The sequence below is a fragment of the Aplidium turbinatum genome, chromosome 9, assembly GCF_918807975.1.
Source record: "Aplidium turbinatum chromosome 9, kaAplTurb1.1, whole genome shotgun sequence".
In the NCBI taxonomy this organism is placed as follows: Eukaryota; Metazoa; Chordata; class Ascidiacea; order Aplousobranchia; family Polyclinidae; genus Aplidium; species Aplidium turbinatum.
The window spans coordinates 18,109,627-18,134,979 of NC_137480.1; the positions used below are offsets into that span (position 1 = coordinate 18,109,627).

Genomic DNA, 25,353 nt, shown 5'->3' on the forward strand with positions numbered 1-25,353 from the left:
CAACCTCATGCAATCATAAGGTGTAGGACAAGTTGCAGTTACGAGAAAGTCGCGACTTGGATCTTCAAAAATATTGACTAGATGTCAATCAACCAGAAAGATTTAATATATATAACTTTTCTTTCACATTAACGCCATGGTTTGTCGTGCAGAAAAATCTTTCACTCAATCCTGTACAACTGATAGAATAGAGCAGAACTGCAGTAGCCTAGCCTACTTGTAAACCGTTTATTGTGCTGTGTTATCTGTACGTATTGCTTGACTACGAAGAAGTTATATCTTAATCTAAATGAAAAATGGTAAGAAATACGAAATTCACAACAAATCCCTTTGGATTAGCCATGGAGAGGGATCCTTCAATTGCGCAGAAACCGCGTTTTACTGAATATTGTGTGAATACAATAAGCTAATACTTTGTGATTCAATTAAACTGGCACTGCCTAGACAAGAATTTTGTAAGCAGTAAAAGTCTACCAAGAGTAAACCTTCTATCTTATTTACAGCGTAATGCAGATTATGCTAAAAATAAAAAAGACATTAATTTTGTATTATTTCAATAAGTAAACTATTTTTTTCTGTCATTATGACCACTATCATACAAGACACAACTCAAACCTCACTAAGTCGGACAGCACCTGCCCTAGCCTTAGCTCTCTTACAACAAATATTCTGTTTATCAAGAGAGCTTTGGCTGCTCTTGTTTTCGAGTTTGTTTCTTTATTGCTTTTTGTCAAGCTCGAATGGCTTTGACGTCACATATCCGGTCTTCTCTCCTACGTAGAGTCTTGCATCACATGACTGTCTTCTGCTCGAACGTCACTGACCGCATAATTGCTCCAGGGTAACATCATGGCTAGAAAATTTATACTTGTTTTCTCGGGGTACAGTAATTCAATTAAGAACCAATAAACAATATTGATGTTAACCAAACAACGGTTATGTTTATTTAACATAACATGAACTAACAGAGGAGGTCTCAAAACTTCTCATAATAAAAAACAAAAGGTTGTTGTAGCCTACAACAGTATTTTGTTTGTTCTTTTTTTTTTTTTGACTTGCACTGAGCATACATAAATTATTGAAAAAAATGTTTGTATTTGAACAAATTTCTCAGTCCGAGAACAAAGATTTCGACAATCAATTACAATTAAAGTAGAAGTTTATTTTAAAGGACACCTGTTTTTGTCGTCTTGCAGTGCATTATTTGTTATTCTTAAAAGACGTTTACGTCACTTATCGTAAGTTTGTTTTACAAGTCAATAAAAACTCACTGGAACGATGAATGTGAGAAAATGTTCGAGTTGGTCAAGTCATGATATAAATCATTTGTTTTAGAAGTCCAAACCAACTCGACACTTTAAATGCAGGAATTGGCTAAATCCACTAATCCGTTCTATCTTTAGTCTTTCATATCTCCACGACGATGTAAGTCCAAAATTTATTTACTTTTCAAAGTTAGGAAATTTGTTAATAGCTGTCACACTCACAGCTAACCAGGGCTAGATTGTAACGCACTTCCCTGGAAAATCATATCACTTTCTTTCCAGACAGTAAAAAGTCGTTTTTTACATCGATTCAACGTCTACAGACGTTGAATTAATGTAAACAACGACTGATTTGCTGTCTGGGTTTTGACTATTTAAAGTTTTGTCTGCTGCACAAACGAATGGTGGCAGCTTTGGTATGACCATCGAAATGGCACCAGTTTGACGCCGCTCGAAAGCATGCGGCTGTGTCTTTGGCGGACATTTTAGCATGTCTGAAAGTGCACGCGACGATTGACTTTCTTGCCTTCCATAACTTTTAATATTTCAACCACTGGTCACTTATAAAGAGGCTGGAAAAAAATTCTACCACAATAAATTAAAAGTTTAAATTTTTTGTACTATCCAGACTTACGTCGATGATTGTGATGTGAATTTAATTTCATCAATCGACAATCGTTGGAGAACAAAGATGTGGACATGAAAAAAGAATAACTATAAACTGCAAATTGAGCTTAAAAATGAAAATAAGCAAACAACTCCATCAAGTGGTCAACATTTTATCAATTTTCTTACCACATGACGAACCTACTTTTCGTGTTTTATCAGATATATGCAGTACATGTAGCCTATATCTGAGCATGGGTGTTCAACTGAAAGAATGCGTTAGTTTATTATGGCAGCCATTTTAGAACTCCTCATGAAGCAAAGAGCAATAAATGAATTTGTTTTTCTAAACTGCAACCTCCCGTTGACGTTCAAAAGAAACTGCTGAGTGAGGAGTATTCACAAAGATGAAGCATTTTCTATGGCCAATAATACCAGTTCATGAAAATGAACTCAACGTCCAATAATTACTTCTGAAAATTCCTCACAATTGGAAAAAGCTAAAATTAGATGCTTCTCTTTTCTTGTGTTATCCATCCGCCAACCGCTCTATCGGCTCTAAACCTCACCAACAAAACAAAAGCAGACGCTTTAATGAAAAGTACTTGGCCTAATAGACGCATAACCCTTGATAATGTGGCATCAGAGCTCAAAGTAAACCATGTTGCTCACACACGGATGGATATAGTATTGAGATATCCCTGTGCTCACAACATTGTTTATTCGCTTGGTTTTCCAGAAGTACGTGCTTTTTACTTTTTAGGCTCTACGACAGCCGACAGACGAACACAAAAGAATAACCCAGCTGGCAATATAAATAAAAGCAGATTATCACATACATTTTGTGATGGTTCAACTTAGTTTGCACCAGTAGAACGTATCATGTTTTTTAACTAAATGCTTGGTGAACAGCCTCATTCAATTTTTTAATTAACTCTTTGTTAAATTGTAACAAACCATGGAGTCCACAAGGCAATCATGCAACACTCATAGCGAGTGTCGATAGCATTCATTGCTCTTCAGTGATGTCGTGGTTGCAGTTGCTCGAGGCTCCCGTTTAGGCTTGATTATTCAAATTCATTGTTAAATAACATTCCACATTGTACTATTTTGCCTCCTTCTTGTAGGCTACTATTTCGCTTCCTTGTAAGACCATTTATTTGTCTCCAGCATTCAATAAACTTAATAATTTATGGTCGTGCTGTTCATTTAGTGACAAAAGAGATTAGCGGAATAGATTTCTTTAACAAAGACTTGCGTTAAAAGGACGATTTTCGCTTCATTGTACAAGTCACAAAAAGACAACTGCGTTGCATTGTAAAAAACAGATTGTTCAAAATACCAACTATGCGAATACAATCGGCAAAAAAATGGACGAATAAAGTCTTAGACTGTTCTGCAAAACCAAACAATGTCACAAAAGAGTTTAGTTCTGAAGCCTTCAAATTATGGGCTAGCATCTTGCAGTACAAAATATATGCTGAGACTTGAAATGATTATGTGAAAAGGTAGTCTGCCATTGAATTACTTCGAGTTGGAAAGCCCAATACTCAAATTGAACAGAGAGTTGTTCTTCACTTGCAACCTTAGAGCGCATAGCAATGATGTAGTTGAGTTGACTTTATGAACAAACAAGCGGAAATTTAATGCAGGACAAGGTCGACTATCGAGTGATGTAGGAGCAACTCATTTCAAGGACAGCAGCTTCATTTAGCGATGATAATTAGTGGATGGAATAATTCACAGACAATAAACGTTCAGCTGCAACAAGCGGACACTTCACGCTGCTAATTTAGTAATCAGGCCCGCATCAGTGGTTCAGAGCTTCTACAAGTATAGAAAATGCCAGGATTAACATTGCAAAGGAGCTTGCTTGGCCTGAGAATAAATATTCTTGCAATCAATCAATGATCACACAATTTTAGCAGTAAAGTTTTGTGCAGTTTGTTGTAGCCATCGAGTCTTTGCTTTCCTGTTTGCATTTGTCGCCAACTGAGGATCTAGTAAAGACGAAGTCATCGAGTCACCATAGACTAGAGAGAGGTAAAAGTTGCTGTACCTGTACTGTAGGCAAATGTGCTGTTGGGCTTACGTTTAGGCTATTGTAGTAAAAAGCTTATTCTATGTTTGCGTCTCTTTTTTTGCCATGTTTTAAAACGTCAAATAATAAGTAGGTTGGCCTTGAAGTGATTAGATAAAATAGCTTTTGCGCTGCAATAGGCTACTTATCCAAAAGCAATACAAAAAGAAAGCTTGTTAAGTCATTTTGAACTTTAATGTAATAAGATGAATTGTTACCTAAAAGTAAGCTTTCGATACGAAAAGCATGCTAGCTTATTAAGCTTGCTTTGCGGTATTTGTTTATGTAACCAACTCCTTTAGGTTGGTTTACGTAAGAAATCGTAAATTGTTTCTAGAAAGAAAAACCACTGTGTTTGCTTTACCATTCTCGTCAACCGCCAATTTTGACTATTTGATTGCTTTTATTTTAACTCACTTGTAGGGTGTTAGTAGTTGAAGAATTTGTGCTATTAAACCAAGTTTATTCTGATTGAAAGAAAACAAATCTATTCATAATCACAAATGGACTAAGTCTATTGATTTTGGTGCAACAACAAAATACAGTATTAGAAACTTTTTTTTTCTTCACTACTACTCAAATCCATCCACCGATACTAACGAGTTTGATTACAAGCAGATCGGCCTCCGTTCAAATTTGAAGCTGCACGGTGGCATGGCATGTGCTTAACCATGTGCTTAACCTTTGCTTGAAAATTTTCCTACAAAATTTTGAATGTACAATGGAGAGTAAAAAATATAAAATGTAAAAACGTTGACTTGGAAGGAGTGTTAACTAATAAAATCTGTAATTCAAAGGAAGCTATTTTCGGCTCGTTTTGCTTTAATAACAAATGACAATTCATAGATTGGTTAGCCTACACTGTAGGTAAAGTATGTTGATTCCGAGATATTTTTGGGGATGTTTTTCAGCGTGTTCTCACCAGCATTAAAACTGGCAAAAGTATCTTTTAAACTGACCACATTATCTTTCATCATGTTTGTTTGAATTGTGTGTTTTCGTCGACTTTTGTTTTTTGTGTTTTGGGCTTTGTGGTAAAACTAGCTACTAGTAGGCTACTACAGATGTATGTGACTTAGGGCTAATACCCAAACATTCACGCCTGTACATTTTTAAACTTTTAAATTTGTGCCATTTTATTTTTTTCAATAGTTGTGTTAATGATGTTCTTTTAGTGGCTGGAACTATTTTCTTTGTGGAAACGTTAATAACAAGAAATAACATGACAACGCAATGATATCTGGTTAAGTTTGCAAATCGACGCAATTACTTGCTTCTAGTAAAACCGTATGGTGGCAACAAAGAGTCAACATGAGACTGGCAGACAAGCCGGAGCACTCATGACAACTTTTGTTAGCGCCTGTAAAGCATGAACCAATCATAAGCTGCGTTGTCTGTGACGTCATTACATAAATGAAAGTTGGAAGTACAACAGAGAAAAAGCGCAAACAATTCTGATAAAAAGTAAATTAAGGGAACCTTCCACCGTACCCAGCGTGTCCTCGAAGGTTAGGGCTAGGAAATACATTTGGATGACGTGGATTCGATTCCCAAGCCTGTCATAACTTTTTTCTTCTGTAATTACCAACCACCGTTCAAAGCACTGATCAACACTCTGGCTGAGTGCTAGAAGAGTCATAATTGCACGGTAGCCACTTAAACCATGTTCTGATTGGTTCATGCCTTACAAGCTCTAAACAAAAGTTGTTACGTCAAAGTAGCTTATCCAGGCAAGCGCATGCTTTCATTATGCCAAGGTGAGAAAAAAAATCAACTTCTTTTATCCATATTGTGCGCTTGCGTGTTTGGATACTCAACGTCGTTTGCACTGAACATATTTGTTTTTTACCACACGAACTTAAGTATTATATCCGGATTGGGCCAACCGTGGACGTCGCTATGAAGGGCCAATTATGACCTGCGAAGGTTATCATGCGGCCCGCCATATTCCTTCTATGAAGCAATTTGGCAATTAGATAAATTCGTGTTTCATATTTTAACCTTTTTGCTGGCTCAATGGCTGAACACATCTCTGATAGAAAAAGTTTGGTTTTGAGTAGCAATTTATTTAAAAAAAATATTTGGTTGATGTTTGTCTTTGTGTAGAGCAACCTGTATGTAAGTATTTTATTTGGTCTACTTCGCGGCTTCCTAAATGTGTTGTCTTCTGATTTCGGCCTCTATATTAAAAAATGCCAGGCTACATGCCATCCCATTGAATTTAACAATGTAGTGGACCCTGGTAGTTGCTGTTAGCTTCACACTTTATGTTTATTTAACGATAACAAAAACAAGAAACTTTAATTAACCTCTTCATAACTTAGTTATATAAATCATAAATTGGTTTAGCGTTCAATGTCGTTTTTTGATAATGCTTTACTACTTTGACCCAACTTCTATAATAGTTTCTGCGAGAAATCTTGTATATTAAAAAAAACGAAGAAGTCTTACAAATGGTGTTACAAAAAAAGTTAGATAATTGCACAATCTAATGTAGTTGAAGAAGAGAAATTGGAAAATTTAAAGACTGCCTCAATGTCTCTAAACTTCCTGATGGGAACGCATGCTAAATCAAAAAGTCTTAGGCTACCTTGCTTTGAAAGGATGCCTAATTACTTCTATTGAAATGAACATCATCTCATTCTACAAATCCGTTCTATTTTGCAAACCTTTGTAGACGTTGAATCAACGCAAAAAGAATTGATTTTTCCACTAAGTTCTCACCGGCCCAAATAGTTCAAAGCGGTGATGGCAAAAATTTTATATTTTATGAAGCTTTACCAAAATTTACTGCGATTTAAAAATTAATTCAGTGAGGTTGAAAATTTGAATAAAAATTTGAAACTTGGAGGGAGGTCTCGAGCTTCCTGGCGCCCAAAGTATTGACCACATGCTGGTGAGCAGACTACACTTTTAATGCTCTAGTGTTGAGCAGAAAACTTTTCAATTTCACGTTATTTCAACATTAGTAACTGTAGTTTGCTTTTTTTCTAACCTAAGAATCTTTTGGCCTTGATTCAATTGTCAATTTTTTAGTTTTATGGTTTCAGCTAAAGTTTCCTTAATCTGTGTGGGCAAGATTTATGGGATGGATCTTTTGACTTTAAAAATGTTGTTTTTTTTCTATTATTGTAGCATTTTCGAGACAAAGAGCAAAACTTATTTCATGATTGTTTTAATTGCCGAAATGGACAGACTCTATCTAATGTGTTTTGGTCTTATGTAGTTTAGGCATTTCATTTGGTCTAAAACAAAACTTGAGAAGATTGTCTGAAGTCTGTGTCTTAGCAATTTGCATGTCAGCATGTTAAAATTTATTTTTGACCCTAATTCTCTAACTTGAAAACCATCAAAGATAAGGCTCCCGCTGTATTTACAAATGAAACAAGATAAAAACGCAACTAGCAACGATTCCGTTTATACGCCAAGCAAAAATATTATTTTTAGATATTTCACAATGGAACTTTGTACAGATGTAGAATACCATTAATGTTTTCATAATACAATTTTTTCATTTGATTTCTTGTCCACGACTGTTTCATATTTTCTTAACTTGGTCTTTTTTTTCGGCTTTGGATATGATCTATTTCTTCAAAATTTGTTAAACTTAGCAAAAATAAGCTAAGACTATAGCAAAGCAAAGTAAGCTATTTTGTTCAAAAAGTTTTGCTGATGCCGAGACAATATTTTTGCTTGTCTCTTAAATTGCCCCGATACCAATAGACAGAGTAATGATTTTGATGCTGTACCACATGTAGAATTGTAGATCCATCATTTTGTTTAACCGACATGTCGTTATGAACCCAACCAAATAAAATTTGCATTGTATAATCTACACCAACGCAGGTTTAAAATAAAGTTGCAACGTAGACTAAGGTTTTGTAGAACCAAAGCAGGCCAGGTCATGGCCAGGTATACATCAACTTATTTACAGTAAAAGTGCAATTGGCTACGTCCAAGCGTTTAGTGTCGTGGAGCTTTTCTGGAATGTTACATAAGGTTGAGCCCATCACAATGAGTGGATAAGTAAACTGGGAATGGTTTTGACTTGAGGACGGGCCCCTTTGTATCCTGTTAACCTTCTCAATTTTATACAGATGACTGAAAATTTAGGAATATTGAGTTTAAGAATATTGTTTGCAAACGTTGAATCAATACAAAAATTAAGGAGTTTGCTCTCTAGGCTTGGCAAAACACTTCACCGGTCTGAATATTGTGAACTTGTTATTTGTTTCGTGTTTTGTAGCTATGGGTTACCATGTTTGTGGATTTGTTTCTAGTGTTATCTGTTTTTGCATTTTTACTTTGTTCGCATGGCTGAGCTGTCTTCAGACATGTTTTGTTGATTCTGTTCATGCAAAAGTTTTCTTTCTTTCCTTATTCACCGTTGTGATTGCATATCGTGTGCTGTAGCTTAGACTATCTTTTCGCCGAAGAGATACAACAGTGACAAAAAAAATTAAATCAAATCGCTAAAATCCCCTGGGGCTATTTTTTCTATAAAATGTGTTCTTTTGTGGAAGAGTCTTTGTTTAAAACAGTTTCGTCTTCCTTTTACAACTCCCCGAGTCTTTGTCGTGAAGAAATTAACAGAACGTCCATTGATATTTTGAATGCCTTTCATGGCGACAATTTGTATAGGTTGTAAAAGGCCTTATTGGTGATAAACAAAATTCTACATGAGCATAATAAAGTAATTGTTCAGCATGAATAAGACTGCTCATAAAGAATCAAAAGATGTCTTTTCAGGCAAGCTTGAATAGCTCCAACACCTTACACAACAATTTTCAGTGACCTCCGTTATGTGAGCAAAGCGTCTGTAGAATAAGATCATACTTGCCGAGTAAAACTGTGTCTTTTGCAGAAATAGAATTGATAGCTAAATTTCAATGAAGTGTTGCATCAATAATAGAGCATGGACTATAGTTACTAGTTATGATGTGGCATGTGCTAATATTTTTTGCGTTTAAAGTGAGGACAATTGAGTTTTGGTTTTGCAAACTGCTAAGAGGTGATAGGCTGGTTGAGGACAAGCGAGGAAACAAAATGAAAGATTTTTTCGAGTGTTTAAGGCAAAGTTACGAACTTTGAAAAGTTCATGCCTTCCATCTTAGCAGTTGCACCGTTCTTCTCATTATGTAACCTCACATGTTCCAAACTTTAACACTTTTGCTTGTTTTATAGCAGTAAATAAGCAGTCGCACGAAACCAAAAACAAAACTTAAGAGATAGCTTACCTTATGGCAGTGGTTCCCAAACTATGGGTCGCGACCCAAACATGGGTCGCGAAGGGTCAGAAAATGGGTCGTGCAGAGACGGTCTAAATCTGCCAAAATCGGACTGTTGTAAATTAATTTATAAATAAGGTTTTTTTTCTTCTATTGAGCATCACACTCTTTTATTCGGCTTCTCTTATCAAAATCAATTATGGGAAGCAGTTTTACAGGCATTCAAGTCACTTCCTTCAATAAATCACTGTAAACATAAATTAGCCTATTCTTTAAGTTGACACTTTAAGATTTCTAAACTATTTTTTTGATTTAAAGTTCAGCTTTATCTGCGACCCAGGTGCTGCTGGCAAGCCGCTATGTACAGTAGGCTGTGTTGTAAAATGTTGTCAAACGAATCCTTAAAGAAGAACAAGTTAAAGAGACATCCGACGCATGTAAAAAATGAGCGCATTTTTAAGCAACGAGAAGAGGCACTGGAGCCAAGACGGTTTGACTCAGCAACGAATCTAGCACTTTTACTTAGACTCTGAGTAAGAGGATCTACAGTAGACCACCCTTCAACTGGTTGTCTGTGTCTTGTTTATATCAGGCAAAGATTGCAAAAACAGTGGAGTGGTAAAATTGTTTATATACGTTGTCTGTGTCTTGGGTCGCAAGATGTTCACTAAACTCAGATTTGGGTCGCGCTCAAAAAAGTTTGGGAACCACTGCCTTATGGGTTGTTCTAGCAGAGCACAGGCTATGATCACATATAAGATTTAAAAAACTTGCAAAGAAAATGGCCATCATAAAGGAAGAGAAATGTCACACGAAACGACTGTGTTGATTTCTCGTATCCTTTGCATGTTGTTTTAGTGGCATGACTACGGAATTTTTCTTTTTCTGAATGGTTATCTCAAACGCTTTTCGGTTACGGTAGCGTGACAACGTAAATACTAAAATAAAAAGCAAATATGATAGACGGAGCAATATTATTACAAGGGCGGCTATGAAAACAGGCACAACGACTGACAGACGATGGATATTAATAGGGAGATGGATTTTCATGTAAACGAGTCCAAACAACAAGTGTGTTGCCTTCGAATCGGAAAATGATGATTTGGTATATTTCAATATTGTGAAATGAAATAGAACAAACAAATTTTAGACATATTTGTAATGATAATAAAAAATAAATAAAAACAAAACTCTGTAGGCCACGCATTCATCATCATGGCACTTGATTTGGTTAAACTTCCAAGTATGATAGCCTTCACCCTTGCATGACTATGATTATTATTTTTGTTTCTCAATTTTGTGGTGCAAAAACTTGAATAGATTATACTGTTTGGGGGCTCTGCGCAGAAATAGTGTAACATAATCCTTCATGAAAACGTTAGTTAACTGACAATTAAAAAACGTTAACTGCTGGTCAAAGGTTTCGATCTTGCTTTGTGCTCTTAACCAAACGATTGAATTCAGACACAGCGTCAATTAACACTCTAAAAAAATTTTTTTAGCCTTAATTTAACTCGAACGTTTTAAATTGGAAAATCAAACTTGTACCAAAATAAAGCTAAGTCTTGTCACCACAAAAGGCAAAACTTTGAAATTCACACGACCTGAGATCTGTAAGTAGCCCTAGGTTTGTGAAAGTGATATGCCCTGTCGGCACTTTAATCAGCAAGTTAATCAACCCAGCGACAATTTTCCCACAACTCGTCCTTATTCATTAACAAGTTTGACAGATTGAAGTTCTAAACTGGATTTGTCATTAAAATATCATGCGATTGCAGGACTTTACCCTAACAAACAATTGAGTGCGACTATTAAAACTGCAAGCAGCCCAAATTGTTTAAAACTTGAGAATAATTCTTTTTCTTTTCTGAAGCTCACAAATCATTAACTGCTTTGATACTAAAACCTATCACATCTCAACGTGTGTATTTCCAGAGATGTACGTATACGCCGCAAATTCTACGCCGCATACTTGCGGCGTAGACTTTTTGTTTGCGCTAACGCTTGCGGCCACATTTTTTTGGATAGTTTGCGCTTGAGGCTACGCCGTAAAGTTTTCGTGTTTTTTTAGCGCATAGCGTCAACGCATACTTTTTAATGTATTTTTTTCTCTACAACACGCCAATACCTTCCAGCGCTGCAGTTGAAAGAATGTTTTCAATGGGCAAAGACATATTGGAACTAAAACACAGCAAAATGTCAGATGAACACTTTCAGATGCTTGTGTTTCTTCGTGGAAATTTAAAATAAAACTTGTTTGTTTCGAGTGGTTTATACCGTGTGAATGTTTGGCACCTAGCAAACAAACTTAGTTTACGCTAGTGTATGCGCTGACGTTGACGCCGCCAACTTTTTTTACAAGTTGCGTTGACGCATACGGCGTATATTTTTTCGAACGTTTGCGTTTACGTTGACGGCGTCAATATTTTTTGTATGCGCGTACATCACTGCGTATTACCAACTAAAGTTGAGAAGTCCACCCATGGCCCACCCTATAACCAAAACATGTACCGGTACTTCAAAATTTAAAAAATTGGCTTCACACATTTGATTATTCCCATGAGAATAAATTAAAGTAGATATTTTTACAAGTCAACAGCTTGCTATAAATGTTGGCCAGCCTTTGATAAAATGTAGTAGTATAATAAATATGTTTTTTTATTATTTTTCATACTATAGTAACTATTTAAAATCAAATACTGTATAAACAATTTGTTGTTGAATAAATAAATAAATTAAAGTAGATATTTTTACAAGTCAACAGCTTGCTATAAATGTTGGCCAGCCTTTGATAAAATGTAATAGTATAATAAATATGTTTTTTGATTATTTTTCATACTATAGTAACTATTTAAAATCAAATACTGTATAAACAATTTGTTGTTGAATAAATAAGAAGCTCTGACCTTCTGCTCCATTGTTGAACGACCGACTATAGAATTCAATAGTTGCTGTACAGAAACTAACAAAGATGAAATTAGTTTCCCATTTTCATTTTTGCTGAACCGAAAGCGGGAAATATAGCAGCACTTAGGCACCTTAATTTTACATTAGACCAAAACGCCATTTTTAAAAATGTTCTCACTGGTATATGATACCAAATATTTTGCTGATAAAATAACCTACAGAAGAAAAACGTTCGTTTCAAAGCAATAAAATGTTCTGATTTCATCAGGTCGACATCACCGTGATATCAGTCTAGATGAAACCAAAGGCAAAAGACTGTAGTGCAGTCTAACACGTAAAACGACACGCAAAATGTTACCTTTTTGTAATAGTGACAGAAAGTTGACACCCTACCATCAAAACCTCTGTGAAATTTAAGCTTACGAAGCGTTGTTGATTAGAGAGGACATAGCGATGATTTGATGAGAAATAGACCAAACAAAGTGTTTAGCAGGAGAACGTGTTTGATTCCACTCAGCGAAGCCCTTTCAAGCTCTGGGAACCTGTGGACGGTAATTTAAGACTAGGCCGTCTCGATGCTGCTTTTTCAATCACAAAAGGCACCGACCAAGCAAACTTTCACAATTTGTGAAATGGGATCCCTCAAGACTTTGTAAATTGAATCGTCCGTGGTGCTAAGTTTGCAAACACCGCCTTGGTGTGTCTTATCTCAACATGCCACCTTTTTCAGCTTTAACCTAATTACATCATTTTGTGGCTTCTTGCCGAACTTGGTCTAAAACGTAAAACATAGTTAACTTAAAATCGGTAACTTTTACGTTTTACATTAAAGTTGCTTTCCACTGGTAAATCATTTGAACATGAAACATTTTGTGCAACTTCTACGCAGTTCAAGTTACATGAAGATTTAAGAAGACAATACAATACCTTGCAATATCTTCCCAACCGCTGAAGGCTACTTGAATTAAATCGTAGTTTAAGTAGTTTTTCCAACAAATCAGAAATTATCTCCATAAATGGATTAGATTCAAGTTGATCATCATAAAAGAACCATCATCGTCATGTTCTTTCCTAGTATTGAGAGTTGGAGGCAATGCACCACACGATCATGAGCGATCATAAAACGAATCCGACTCCAAAAGCACTCGTCGACACCCTTATCAACACGATTGACTACAGCAGGTAATTACTTTTCATATACAGCGTTTTAACCAGTACCAGCCTTCCACTCTATTGTTTCATTGATTTCTTGATGACGCAATACGAATGAAGTAGCCCACTTTGCAGGTTAAATACTTGAATGAGACTGTTCAATACGCATTTTAATTAAAAAAACATAATGCAGGTGCAAAATAAACTAAACTAGTGATCCAATCTTATTGCTTTTAATGCACTCTTTGTATTTCATGCACCCCTGTAATTTATGATTGATGTAGCATAACTTTTTAACCGGCTTTTTCAGCACTTTGGTCCTTATAAAGACTCACCTCATCAAACATTGCATGACTTCAACTCATGCGCATAACAGCAGACAGACATGATATGGTGCATGCTTGCCAGCCTTGTCGCTGTCCTTGTAACGCTCAATTATTATTTTTGGTGAACCCTCATGCACCCCTTCGAACTCGTGCACCCCTGTACCTGTTCATTGCACCTCGGTTAAAGAGCCCTGAACTAAACTATCACAAAGCGTTAGAACTTCAAGTAGCCCAATGATCCACATTTGCATAATCGTACTGTATAAGTGCATAAAGCTCTATGAGTGACAATTGCTGTATTGATTTGTGGTCATTCGCTTGATTTCAATAATCAAATTACCAAGGCTCATTATATCAGGAGGTTGACAATTTTAGCATTGACATGTATATTGGTCATCATCATTGATTCGAGGCTCAGACTTTTGGGAAAACTTTGTTGTCTGGATTCTTGTCTATATTCAAACCCCAATCGGTTTTATACTGTTTGAAGTCGATGTGTTTGTAGAAGACTGCTCTGGTTGGCAACTTGTAGGCTAGTTCTGTTCCTTCTGTGATCACATAACAAAATTTTACGAAAAACTAATGTTTGATGATGTTATTTTTTGTGGTTGTTTGTGTCGTCGCACTGATCTATGCACAATAGTTTATCAAGTGTCCTGTCGCATCAATCTTGATCCGATAAAGCAGATCAGTCCACTAGAGCCATGACGGTTCCTAGCTTGATAATGGTGGTGTCCGATTTCTGCTTTGGAACGTTTATGCATGATGCAAACTAGCCTGCAACTACAACGCAAACTTGCCATTCTAGCTGATGTCAAAACGGCTAATGAATTAGAGTTGTTTAAAATGTTTTTCGAAATGAATGCTTCTCCGCCAGTTTTAACCACGGTATAAACTTTTTAAACTCACGACCTTTTTAAAACTCATAATAAAGTATGTTTTTAACCCCATCCCCAGGTTGTGCTTCTCACACTGTTTGACGAAAGATATGTTGCAATTAGGGCTGGATTCAAATAAGTAATTACTTATTTGCAAACTTTTACTTGTTACTGACTCAAGTGACTCTCAATTACTTCAAATTTTAAAGTACTGTCTTGCAGTAATTAAATTGCTAAAAAATATGATCAAATCTTTATAAGCTGCCCCTTGGACTTTTTGTGTCTTTTGTCACTTTTAGATAGTTCTTGACTCCAGGGAAGGCTCAGGGAAATTGAGCCAGTAATAGAGCACACCTTGGAAAGCTTGATATTGATTTGAAGGGTTTGAATGAACAAGAAGTCAGAGTTTCTCGTGATTTGGTGGAGAGCCTTGAGATTATCCAAATAAGAGTAAAAGCCCTTTGTCAGATAGATGTTGCACTTCTGAAAAGTGAGAAGGTGTTTGAATACATCGTCAAGAAAGTCATGAAAGAGAAAGGGCCTATATCAATACAATGTTCGCTAAAATAATAGAGAGGATCAAAAAACGAGAATCTGTAGGCTTCCAACGTATTTGAATGATCCAGATCATTATGATCAAATGATGGATTCGTCTTTCTGGATACATCCTAAAAATAATTATGTGGTCAAGATTGCTGAAGATATATATTCATCAGACTTTTTCGCAAGGGGGAAAGTGGAGCTGATGATAGTGACCATGATGTCAACGAGGAACGCCCAGAGAAAAACTCCAACGCAAAAATACTGAATGAAGTGCTGTCTCTAGGCTGCAAATTTCATTTGTCTTGGTTTACACAAAAACAGGAGATTGCTTTTTACAAAGCACCCAAAGAGTCTCCCAAAGCTCTTGAAGATCTAAAATCCAGTCTTGCTTGTCTCCCATCTTCATTTGAGACTTCAGAAGCTTCAGTGTAGCTGGACTATTTGTCTCAAAACTCGGGTGATATTGCAACTGCTCATTTCACCAACACAGTATCGGCAAAAAGCATCATGATGTAAACATTACATATGCATATACTTCTACTAACGTTACATTGTTTGTGCTGGGGTAATTTGCAGATATCACTTGAATCACTTGAGTATTTTTTTTTAATATTTACTTGTTACTTAAGTAAATACAAATCCCTTGCTTGAATCCAGCCCTAGTTGTAATACAAAGTGGTGCAGTGGGGGTTGCTGTACGCTGTTTTACCCAATCAATAAACTAGCTCCCTTTTTACATTGATTTAACGTCTAAAAACGTATAATTAATGTAAAAGGAGCCGATTTGCTGGCTTAGGAATCATTGAATTTCAAACAGAATCACGGGCTAACCAAAGTAAATCGATTCAAACTTTTGTTTCTGGCTTGTAGTGAGGTTTTTTATGACGGCGAGAGAAAGGCTATTTAAGTTTGGAGACCTTTGTCATTGCTTTCGTCTCCGTGGGACGCCAGGAAATAAATTTTTCAAAATTTAACATTTCGTGGTCTAGCTTTTTCGTGACACAAATTGAAGTCAAGCTGTGTTTGGTATTGCTACTGAGCTGAAAACGTAATTTTGTCTTTCGAAGTCAAACCTAGGGCAATATTTCATCCGTGTAACGCTAAAGCAATGTAAAATCGCAATTTTATGACATGAGTATTTTTTTTGGATACTGTCATGGTGTTTTGTGGCTTTATGCTACCACACAGTAATGTGGAGTGCCCAGCTAGCAAAAACCTGCCTTTTTTTATTGATTCGTCGTTTGCAGAAGTTTAATTAATCTAAAAAGAAAAACTTTCGATGGCTAACATTGGTTGAGCGAGCAGCTCTGTCTGAAAGGAACCTGAAAAGCCATGAACCAAAATTATTTCACTACCATTATGATTTTGCAAAAGATGTGAAAAAGACACACCTTTGCAGAAAAACATTAGTGTATTTCAGATTTTGCATTTTTATTCTTGCATCATACATTGGAATCACAACATCGATGAAGTCGATTTGCTTTTTTTCTTGTTTTTTTTTTTAATATCTACTGTATTGGCAGAATGAAATTTAAGTTGATGAAGTTAAAGACATTAGTCTCGTTTTGCTGGCGATATAACGAGTGGCATTGGACATTGTTGACAATGCCTTGCTGATGGCAGCGTAATTGTATTAGCCTTCATGTGATGTTTCATATCACTAATCGGTCACTGATGTAGATTTTGTTTTAGGACATAGTGCTTTAAAGCTAAATAGTTTTCTGCTATGCTGATTCGCACGCCATAGTATATGCTTCCACAAAGCTTCACTTGAAAACTAACAGGTGAGGAGCCTGCGCAGTTTTTATATTTTTTTGTGTGAATCAGTTTGGTTACGGCTTTTGACTTTGTCAGCAGCAAAAGTTAAGCTTATTCGTCTGCAAAATGAGAAAAGTTTCGATTGCTCTGCATCTCCGCAAACCACAGGAATCTATCACTTAGCCGAGAGATTCGTTGGAATTATTTGTTGTTTCAAGACCGCGTCCTGGCTTATGAAAACCAATAGCGGTATAATGTAGCGTACCATCGGGCCGCAACTAGACTTGACAGGACTTGCCATTTCATAAGGAAAGCAGTGTTTCCATGTTCTAGATTTAAAATCGATTTCATTGGTATATTCATTTAAGTCAGTGTTTTTGAACTTTTTTCTATTGGAAAAATCATGTAAAACCTAACAGAAATCAACTGAAAACTACTTCTTAGCTTACCATCTAGGTTGAAGAAGACAGCACTTCAAGAAATGAACATGCAGACTTTTCAGATTTACGCCATCCTCGATCCAATTAAACGAGACCCCGGGAGATCCGTGGATCAAATCGCATTCAAATCATACAGTAGGAGTTTGAACACGCTTTTCTGCTGAAGACATTTACCTTGCCATATTGACGAGTCATGTATCACGATTCTCATCCATGAATGCTTGTAGGAACAAAGAAGAACAAGAAAAGGTTAACATTTCTATACTACACCATTTTCACAACAGACCAGATAAAAGTTTTTTCTTCTTATTTGAAGATTTAAATCACCATCATCACGAATACGACACGTAAAACAGGGTTGCAGCCATTGGAGAGAGGACGGAGAAATAATCGCCCCAAAGTTTATCTTTGGAAATTTCACGTTTCATTTTTTGCAAATTTACATCTTGACGTTACTGACACTTTTTGTATTTGCTTAGTTCACCCCAACTGCATTTGAAGTCTAGGAAGCTTTCAGCTCCAGGTCTTTGCCGAGCATTTCTACTCTAGTCATTATTATTGATGTGACGTCATGTTTGGCTTTCGTCAATCGTCACGTGGTTTAATGTCGCTGGAGTTACCGTAGCAACCGGAAATTGGACGCACAGGTGATTTGATGACAGGTGGTTTCGGTCAAAAGAGGTTACGTTCAGTTGACGTTGCTTTATATGAAAAAAACGTTATAAAAGAAAATTTATTCTCAGTGGTGAAGCGGAAATATTCAATCTTTAATTTTGCTGGAAATAATGACACCCGCTCGCATTCTTAGCTTCACGAGTTAACATCTCGCTCAAAGCATGAAGTCGCCATTTCGACTAAACAAAAAAGCAAGCAAATATTGTTTTTATTTTCACTTGACATCAACAAACTTAAAAGTTAGGTTAAGAAGCTGTGGTTTTTGGTGATTTTATTCAACCCTGGCAAGAAGCCAATGACCACGACAAAACAAAGTTTGCGTCTTCAAAACATTGTTGTTTTGGGATTAAACGAGTGCTACTTTTTGGTTGCAACACACTTTGAACACAAAGCTATGAGAAATATAATTGTGGTGAGTTTAAAATTTTATCGTAAGAAACCTTCAACAACATCAACAACTAACGACTAAAACTTGTCGTGTAGCCTATAGCAGCAAGTGTTAGCCTACTGAGTGAGTGAGTGTAGCAGTAAGTGTCAGCCTACTGTGTATAGCAGCAAGTGTTAGCGTTAAAGTTTTTCAATAAAATGTAATTACAATTGACGATACTTTTCAATGACAGTTCGCAAAAGCGAAAGTATTTCACAGAACAGTTTCTATATTTGTGCTTTTTTACCATTAGCGTTGCGCTTTAAAATACACCCGTTGCCGTTCATTCATGATATTGCATTACCATCACCCCTTCATACATCATCCTTGTAACGCCATACTACATGAACCATATGAAAACACGAACCTACAGATGAAGAGGCGCTTAGTATCTGGCACGAGCATACTGGAAAAACTTTTAAAGACATTGTAAAAAAAACACTTTCTAGCATCTAGATTCTAGATGCTTTCCAGTTGACTACCATAGCCTCTTGTCTTAACGTCAAAAACCATTTGAAAAGAAGGAAAAAGATTTTAGTAAATTTCTTTTAGCCTGGGGTTAAAACTACAGGCTATGATAGGAAAGCATCTTTTGGGAAAGCACTTAATGCAAAATTAACTGAATCTTGATTGAAGAAAAACCTAAGCTACAAAATGAAGTAACGAATGGGTACTATTTTACGTGTTAGGCTATCATATACCATGGCCATGTACTGCATAATTATATTGTATAATGCTATTCTATACTAGTTTCTTATCTTGTACCTTTTCTTGATAAAAAAATTGCTAAAGTTGAAAACGAGTAACCCGTGTGGAAAAATTAAACTTACTTGAATTGAAAGAAAATATGAACATTCAATTATTTTTATCCTTAAATTTACTGAACAAATAAATTTTTATGAATATCGAAAGTTGGCCACAAAATAATCGCTTTTTTTGCGTAGGCCCAATGATCACAAAGAAACGTTTTGAACTCTTCGGCGGCACACGACAAAGTTTTCCGGTTTGTTTTTCAGAAAGGGGTCGGAATGAGTAGGCGAGGCGAATGATTGCCAACTCAGGCGGGTGTGGAAAGAACGAGAGACGTTCCGCTCATGAAAAAGGCAAGTAAATAAAGGATCACAGCCTCCCATTCAGATTGCCTAGTATTGTTCTGTCTCCATTGAGTGCAGTTTATGGCTTTGTGAGCGAATAGAACTACAAATGAAATTATTGTCAACTGCGCACAATTAAACCGCCAGTATAATGTGAAATGACAATGTTTTCAATGTTATCTTCAACACATTTTTTTAAACAAAGCGCTTCCAAGAAAGAATAGATAGATGTTTGATGACAGGAATTTTGTTTGATTTACGGCAAGGTTGACAAATTTTATTATGATTTTTTTTTTCACAAAGATTGATGAAGAAATTTAAACGTTTCATAAAAGTTTATTTTTTTCTGAAATGGTATAGCCTACTGGGATGAGCTTAAATTTAATATTTTTAAATAAGGTCGTTAAATTTAAAAAAAAATAGTAGCCTATCAATAAATAGTTTTTGAATTTTTATTTTTAGATTACTTCTCATACATAAAACGAACTGTAGTATTTGACTGTTTTGATCTCTGTTGGAAGTGCCTACCGTATCGATAAAATTCCGCAATTTTTCAAAACTCACGATGATAGCTGTGGACGGTAACAACTCAAACTGGATGCCAATCCATTACCCTACTTCAGCAATGCTAAATAATCACCATCTTCCTCCACCACCGTCCCTGAATGGAGTCCCAGTTTCTTCCACGACTCTTTCGGCGACTCACCAAGAGATCAAACAATACATCGGCGAAGACACGAGAACCAGCGGGCACATGATGCACCTAAACCCGCCAGGAGCAAATCTAGGCTCGGGGCATAACTCAAACAATCAAACAAACGCTTCTTCAAAAACCAGTCAAGAGGAACGTGTGAAAAGACCAATGAATGCTTTCATGGTAAGTTGTGTGCAAAGAACATCAATGCATCGATTATTGTATGTTTGTATTTATGTCAGCCAGAACAAGCAATATCTTCGAAAGAGCTAAAAGTCAAATAAGTCAAAAGCCAATTTCTTGTGATTCACAAATGTTTGAAACAGCACTGCAGCTGTATTGCCCATCAGCACTCAGTGGGGATTCTGTTGTTTGCGCCACTGTAGAGAATAATAAAATAAAAGCAGCGCCATAGCAAGCTTCAGCTAGTAGGCCTACAGCAAATAAGTCAAACATCACGAGAATTTCTGAAACCGTAAAAACTTACCGCGACCTAATGCTTGGCGTAAATGTTGTTAAAATTTCATAAGCTGGTTAATAGTTTGGGAAACGTCATAAAGTGAATGTTTCCAAATAGAAAATTTAACAATCACATTTCAGTTTAATATTTTACATAGACGCAAAATCATATTTGCCGATTGTTTCTATGTGTGTTACTTCAAATTCGCAAAGTTTGTTGCCACTGTGTCGCATTGACGCAAAAACAATGTCAAATTCGTCAAGTTACTTTTAATGTGAGCTTTGTTTAGAAAACTCTGCTTTTTGTGAACATTTTTTTTAAAGACTTGCAAAATATTGCACGCTATCTACTGTATCTTTTACGACAAGCACATTCTAGAAATAAAACTGTACCTAAAAGTCGAGTGCTCTGATCACAGATGAACTGTTTGACAAACGTTTTCAGTTTCTTTGATTAAAGAACTGATATTTTTCGTCAAGATAATATTAGTTTAAACTAGTAAACTTAGCCGTAACCAACAAGCCAGCTAAACATCATAAACGTGAACACTTGATAAGCTTAAATAATATAATAAGATTTTTCTAAATGGCTACTTGATGGCAATTCCGCTTGTAATTTGTGAATTAGTACACCAGATAGTTCACTGCCTCTGTGTCATTATTGAACAAATGAAGTTTTACTGTGCATAGAATCTTTCAATTTTTTTGCAATGTCATAAAAAGTAACATTAAAAATGAAAGACCGTCGTTGCCATAATCATGACTTTATTTTTTAAGTCGAATATAACTTCGCGTTCTGCATCTATTGTTTCAATGATTAACTTTCATTGGAAAAAATTGCCGTTTTCTACGGCCTGGACCATACTTTATGCTGGCTGGTTCAGTTAATTGCGGATTGACGGAAATTTTCTTTGAAAAACAAGAGATTAAAATCAAGAAAATTTACCTTGATCAGTAGTAGGTCATGTTTTATTCATAAAAGATGTAAAAGCAGTTTAAAGCTGGCATAAATAAAGACTACTCGTTACTAGTGTAATGAAAGAAGTAAGGTTTTTTTTGATTCTTGGAAAAGCAGTTATGTTGTCACTAAAGAACTCTTTTTTGTTGAAGTCCGTTGTTTTAACAATCTTAGCCCCTTTCTATACAGCATAAAACATGAAAACAGTTGCCGAACCCTTTCAATGATAAAAAATTATATCGCCATTTTGTTTTTAATGGTAGCGATTGCTATTGCAAAGACACCACGTAAGATATCAAGCAGAATTTAATCATATCGGGAATTAAATTGATAAAATTTATAAACAATCTCTGATTAAAAATTTAAACATGTCTTTTACTTTATTGTGTATTAAATTGTTTAGAACTCATATAGTTCATGAAGCTTCTATGATTCTTGTAACTAATCATTTTTTCAAAGGTTTGTTGTAAAATGGCACAACAACTAATCCATTATACATAAATATTGCATTGATCAATAAAAGAAAAACTATATTAACCAACTCTTTTTCAGGTTTGGTCGAGAGCAGAGAGACGTCAGATGGCCCAAGACAATCCCAAGATGCATAACTCCGAAATTTCCAAGCGACTGGGAATCAATTGGAAGAAGCTGAGCGATGAAGCAAAGAGACCTTACATTGATGAGGCAAAGAGACTGCGTGCTCAACACATGACCGATCACCCTGACTATAAATATCGACCGAGACGAAAAACTAAACAACTGTTGAAAGACAAGAAGTTTGGTGGACCAATGGGCATGATGCCTTCAGCTCCAGGCTCTGTAGCCGGGATCGGGGCCCCAAACCGAAACCCTATCTCACAATCTCTAGAATATTCTCATTTGAATGGATACTATGCCGGATCCCACCAAATGATGTCAGGCCAGGAAAGTGCGCTTAGTCCGTACGGGTCAGCAGCTCAACATGGGATGGGGCATTTAATGGGAAATCCGAATCCTTCTCCAAGATATGACATGTCGTTGTATTACCCAAACACCAGCTATCCGACTTCTGCATCTCTGCCCAGCATGAGTTCCTTGACAAGTCAAAACAATGGATATTCACAATCTAGCTTTGGAATGCCCGGGTCTCCAACAGCACCATACAATTTTTCGCAAGGTCACTCTGTTTCTAGTTCAATGCTTGGAAACATGGGTCGATCTCTCTCCACATCATCTGGAATACATTCACCAGGAAACACAACTCCGGACGAGTCATCGGCTCCTCCTTCTGCAAATGGAAGTCCACTCCAGCAACAGATGTCATCCATGCTCCCACTTCAATCCCAGCCAAATCATCTTCCCGTCAATCACATGTATCCTCTCATCAACGAACATCAGCAGCCAGTGTCTCCAGCCAACCATGATCCAGCCCAAAGTCCAAGTCTCTCCCAATTGACCAGCATGCATGCTTATCAAAACTGTCAACCCACGTCTATGCATCCTGCCCACATATAAGAAGGTTGGTAATGAAGGATGCAATCATTCTCTCAGTGCACTCAAACATGCACAAAGAAAAGTTCCTGTTTGGATGTTGACTTGCGAATATGTTCTCCGAGTCCGGGTGTCGTCACGAAAGCACGTTGCGTATTTCAAACTAGCAACCGAAACAACCATGCGACGTCAATGGGGTTCATTTGGCAATAAAATAACCATTTTTTATTATTATAAACCTTAATAATAAACGCATTGCGACTAGTAAATTACTTACCGTTCCACTAACTGGTAGAATACTAACGACCAAAAGCTTCATACATCTATTGACTGTGATATACGCGATTGTACATAACTGAAAAGTATATACGTCGGCTCAGCAGCGCTGGCCTTTTGTGGCTTCATGAAAATTTTCCTGGTGGAATACAGTAAATACGTTTTATGTCATGTGACTGGATGTCATTTTGAGTCGATTTAACGCTTTTTTCGAACTTCAAGCATTCTGAGCTATTTCGTATTGATTGTTTATGCGTCACGTGCCTTTCTGATTCGCTTTACTTCAAGATTTTGACCTTACCCGAGTCAAAAACTGAAGGTGTTGTCCGTCTGTTACACTTCAAGAATTGAGTTGACTAAACTATCGTTTGCTATTTGATTAATTAGCTTCTTTTGTATTTATTTTCTTGTCTTTTTCGATATTAGCTTCATTTTAGCAAGTGACCTGAGTTTCCGCAGCACAGGAATATTGCAGTAAAGAATTGTAAATATGTTTCTAAAAAAACGACAGGAGTTCATTTATGTCCATTTCTGTATTGAAGCGAAACACGTCTAGGCTTATGTTTTATTGTCGATTTGTTACAGCAACACTGCTTTACGCTATAATCGTAAAATGTATCTTTTCCTTGTTGTATTCGCGTGCAAAGATAATTTCCACATTAATAAGGCAGCAACCAATTAGGATTTGCAACCCAATAGCAAATTTTAAACGTTGATACTGTACAAAATAAACCTTTCACGCCGTTAATTCTCATTTAGTCGCGAAATGGAATAGACCTACTACTCATTAACACGATGCCACATTATGATGTCATAAATCTCTACATATCTGGTAGTTTAAGTTGTAACCGACAATGCAAAAGTTTGTTAAATTAAAGGGTGCACATAATTTTTCCACTTCTATAATCGCGTTATATGAAAGGAGACTGGAGACGCTTATACCCGAAGAAAGATATGTTTTTATTTCGTTCGTTTTTGCTGTTTCGTCATCATGTGCGTGACACAAACAGCTGTAGTTAATTTGCTAATTTTTATCACTAATGGCGAGTTGTGTTTGACCGAATCTACATTTTGACCAAAAAACTTTACACAAAAGACATACTTTGACAATTGTACAACACATTTTTGGAAATAACTCACGCTTGGTATCGATGTGACTTATGAAGTTTCAGTAGCGTCCGGTGGGTCCAGTGGTGCCATTGGGCCCCGACCCAGGGTGACTTTTGGGGCCTGGAATCTTTCCAGTTTTACTGTTCTATGGGGACTTGGACCTCTTATTTGTACAAATCTTCTTTTCAACGGCCCTGAGTAGGTCAAGTTTGCTCAAGTTTTCGATTACTTTTCTGCTAAAAACGTGATGTTGTAAACCTGTTGCAAACACTTCAATATGCTTTGGTACAATGTTGGTTTTGTTTCAGCTTGTTATTATTGTGTAGATTATCGATTATATTTGCAACAGAAACTTTTGGTGCCGGTTTGACTGTTTGCGCTTTCACAACAACTTGAAATTCCGATATTTAAAGATCTTAAATCGAAACATGGTATCTATTTATTATTCCACACTGTTTTCTCGTCACCCTGATACGTACTGGTTGCTTATGAAAAGTCTAAAGCAGCCTGCTGTCTGTGTTTGCTCGATTCGCTATATTTTACACTGTTTGGCATGCTATATTGCAACCGCCATGGTACACAAGCAACTTTGAGTAAATATTGCGGCTTTCTTTGATTATTATTATTATGATGTGTTCATTTGCTGTTGAGCGGCAAAGTTGGGATTTGTAGTAACAATAAATTGTGAATGAATAAACTTACGTAGTCTTGCAAATATTTAAGCTGTCATCAAGTAGCCTATCGAAGGTTAGTAAGCATAAGCCAATGGCCGGTTTGCTCTTCCACGCAGCAGGATTGCCCGAAGCGAATAACTCATGCCAGCTTTCCAAACTACGCTCATGGAATTCGCAATACGGCTAAAATTAGATATCTGGTGTGAACAAAAAGGAGAGAGAGAGAGAGAACATAGGTTCTATCAACATTTGGTTTATCTAGGACAGGTTTTGTTTTCATAATTTGTATCAATTGGAATATTCGTAAGTTTAAAGTAAATTGGCAGTTGGAAA

At 36.4% G+C, this 25,353-nt stretch overlaps 1 protein-coding gene and 1 long non-coding RNA gene across 2 annotated transcripts; both read left to right on the forward strand.

The window, feature by feature from the left end:
* The first annotated feature begins 16,675 nt into the window (after nt 1–16,675).
* On the forward strand, nt 16,676–17,799 carry LOC145776994 (uncharacterized). Its single transcript, XR_014290300.1, has 3 exons — nt 16,676–16,769; nt 17,246–17,432; nt 17,663–17,799. It is a non-coding gene; the product is annotated as an uncharacterized LOC145776994 (long non-coding RNA).
* Nucleotides 17,800–19,250: 1,451 nt separating this feature from the next.
* On the forward strand, nt 19,251–25,055 carry LOC145777290 (transcription factor Sox-2-like). Its single transcript, XM_082588639.1, has 3 exons — nt 19,251–19,388; nt 19,842–20,256; nt 22,043–25,055. Exons 2-3 carry the CDS (start codon nt 19,945–19,947, stop codon nt 22,982–22,984), a joined length of 1,254 nt encoding a protein of 417 aa, XP_082444765.1. The 5' UTR covers nt 19,251–19,388; nt 19,842–19,944; the 3' UTR covers nt 22,985–25,055.
* The last annotated feature ends 298 nt before the right edge of the window (nt 25,056–25,353 follow it).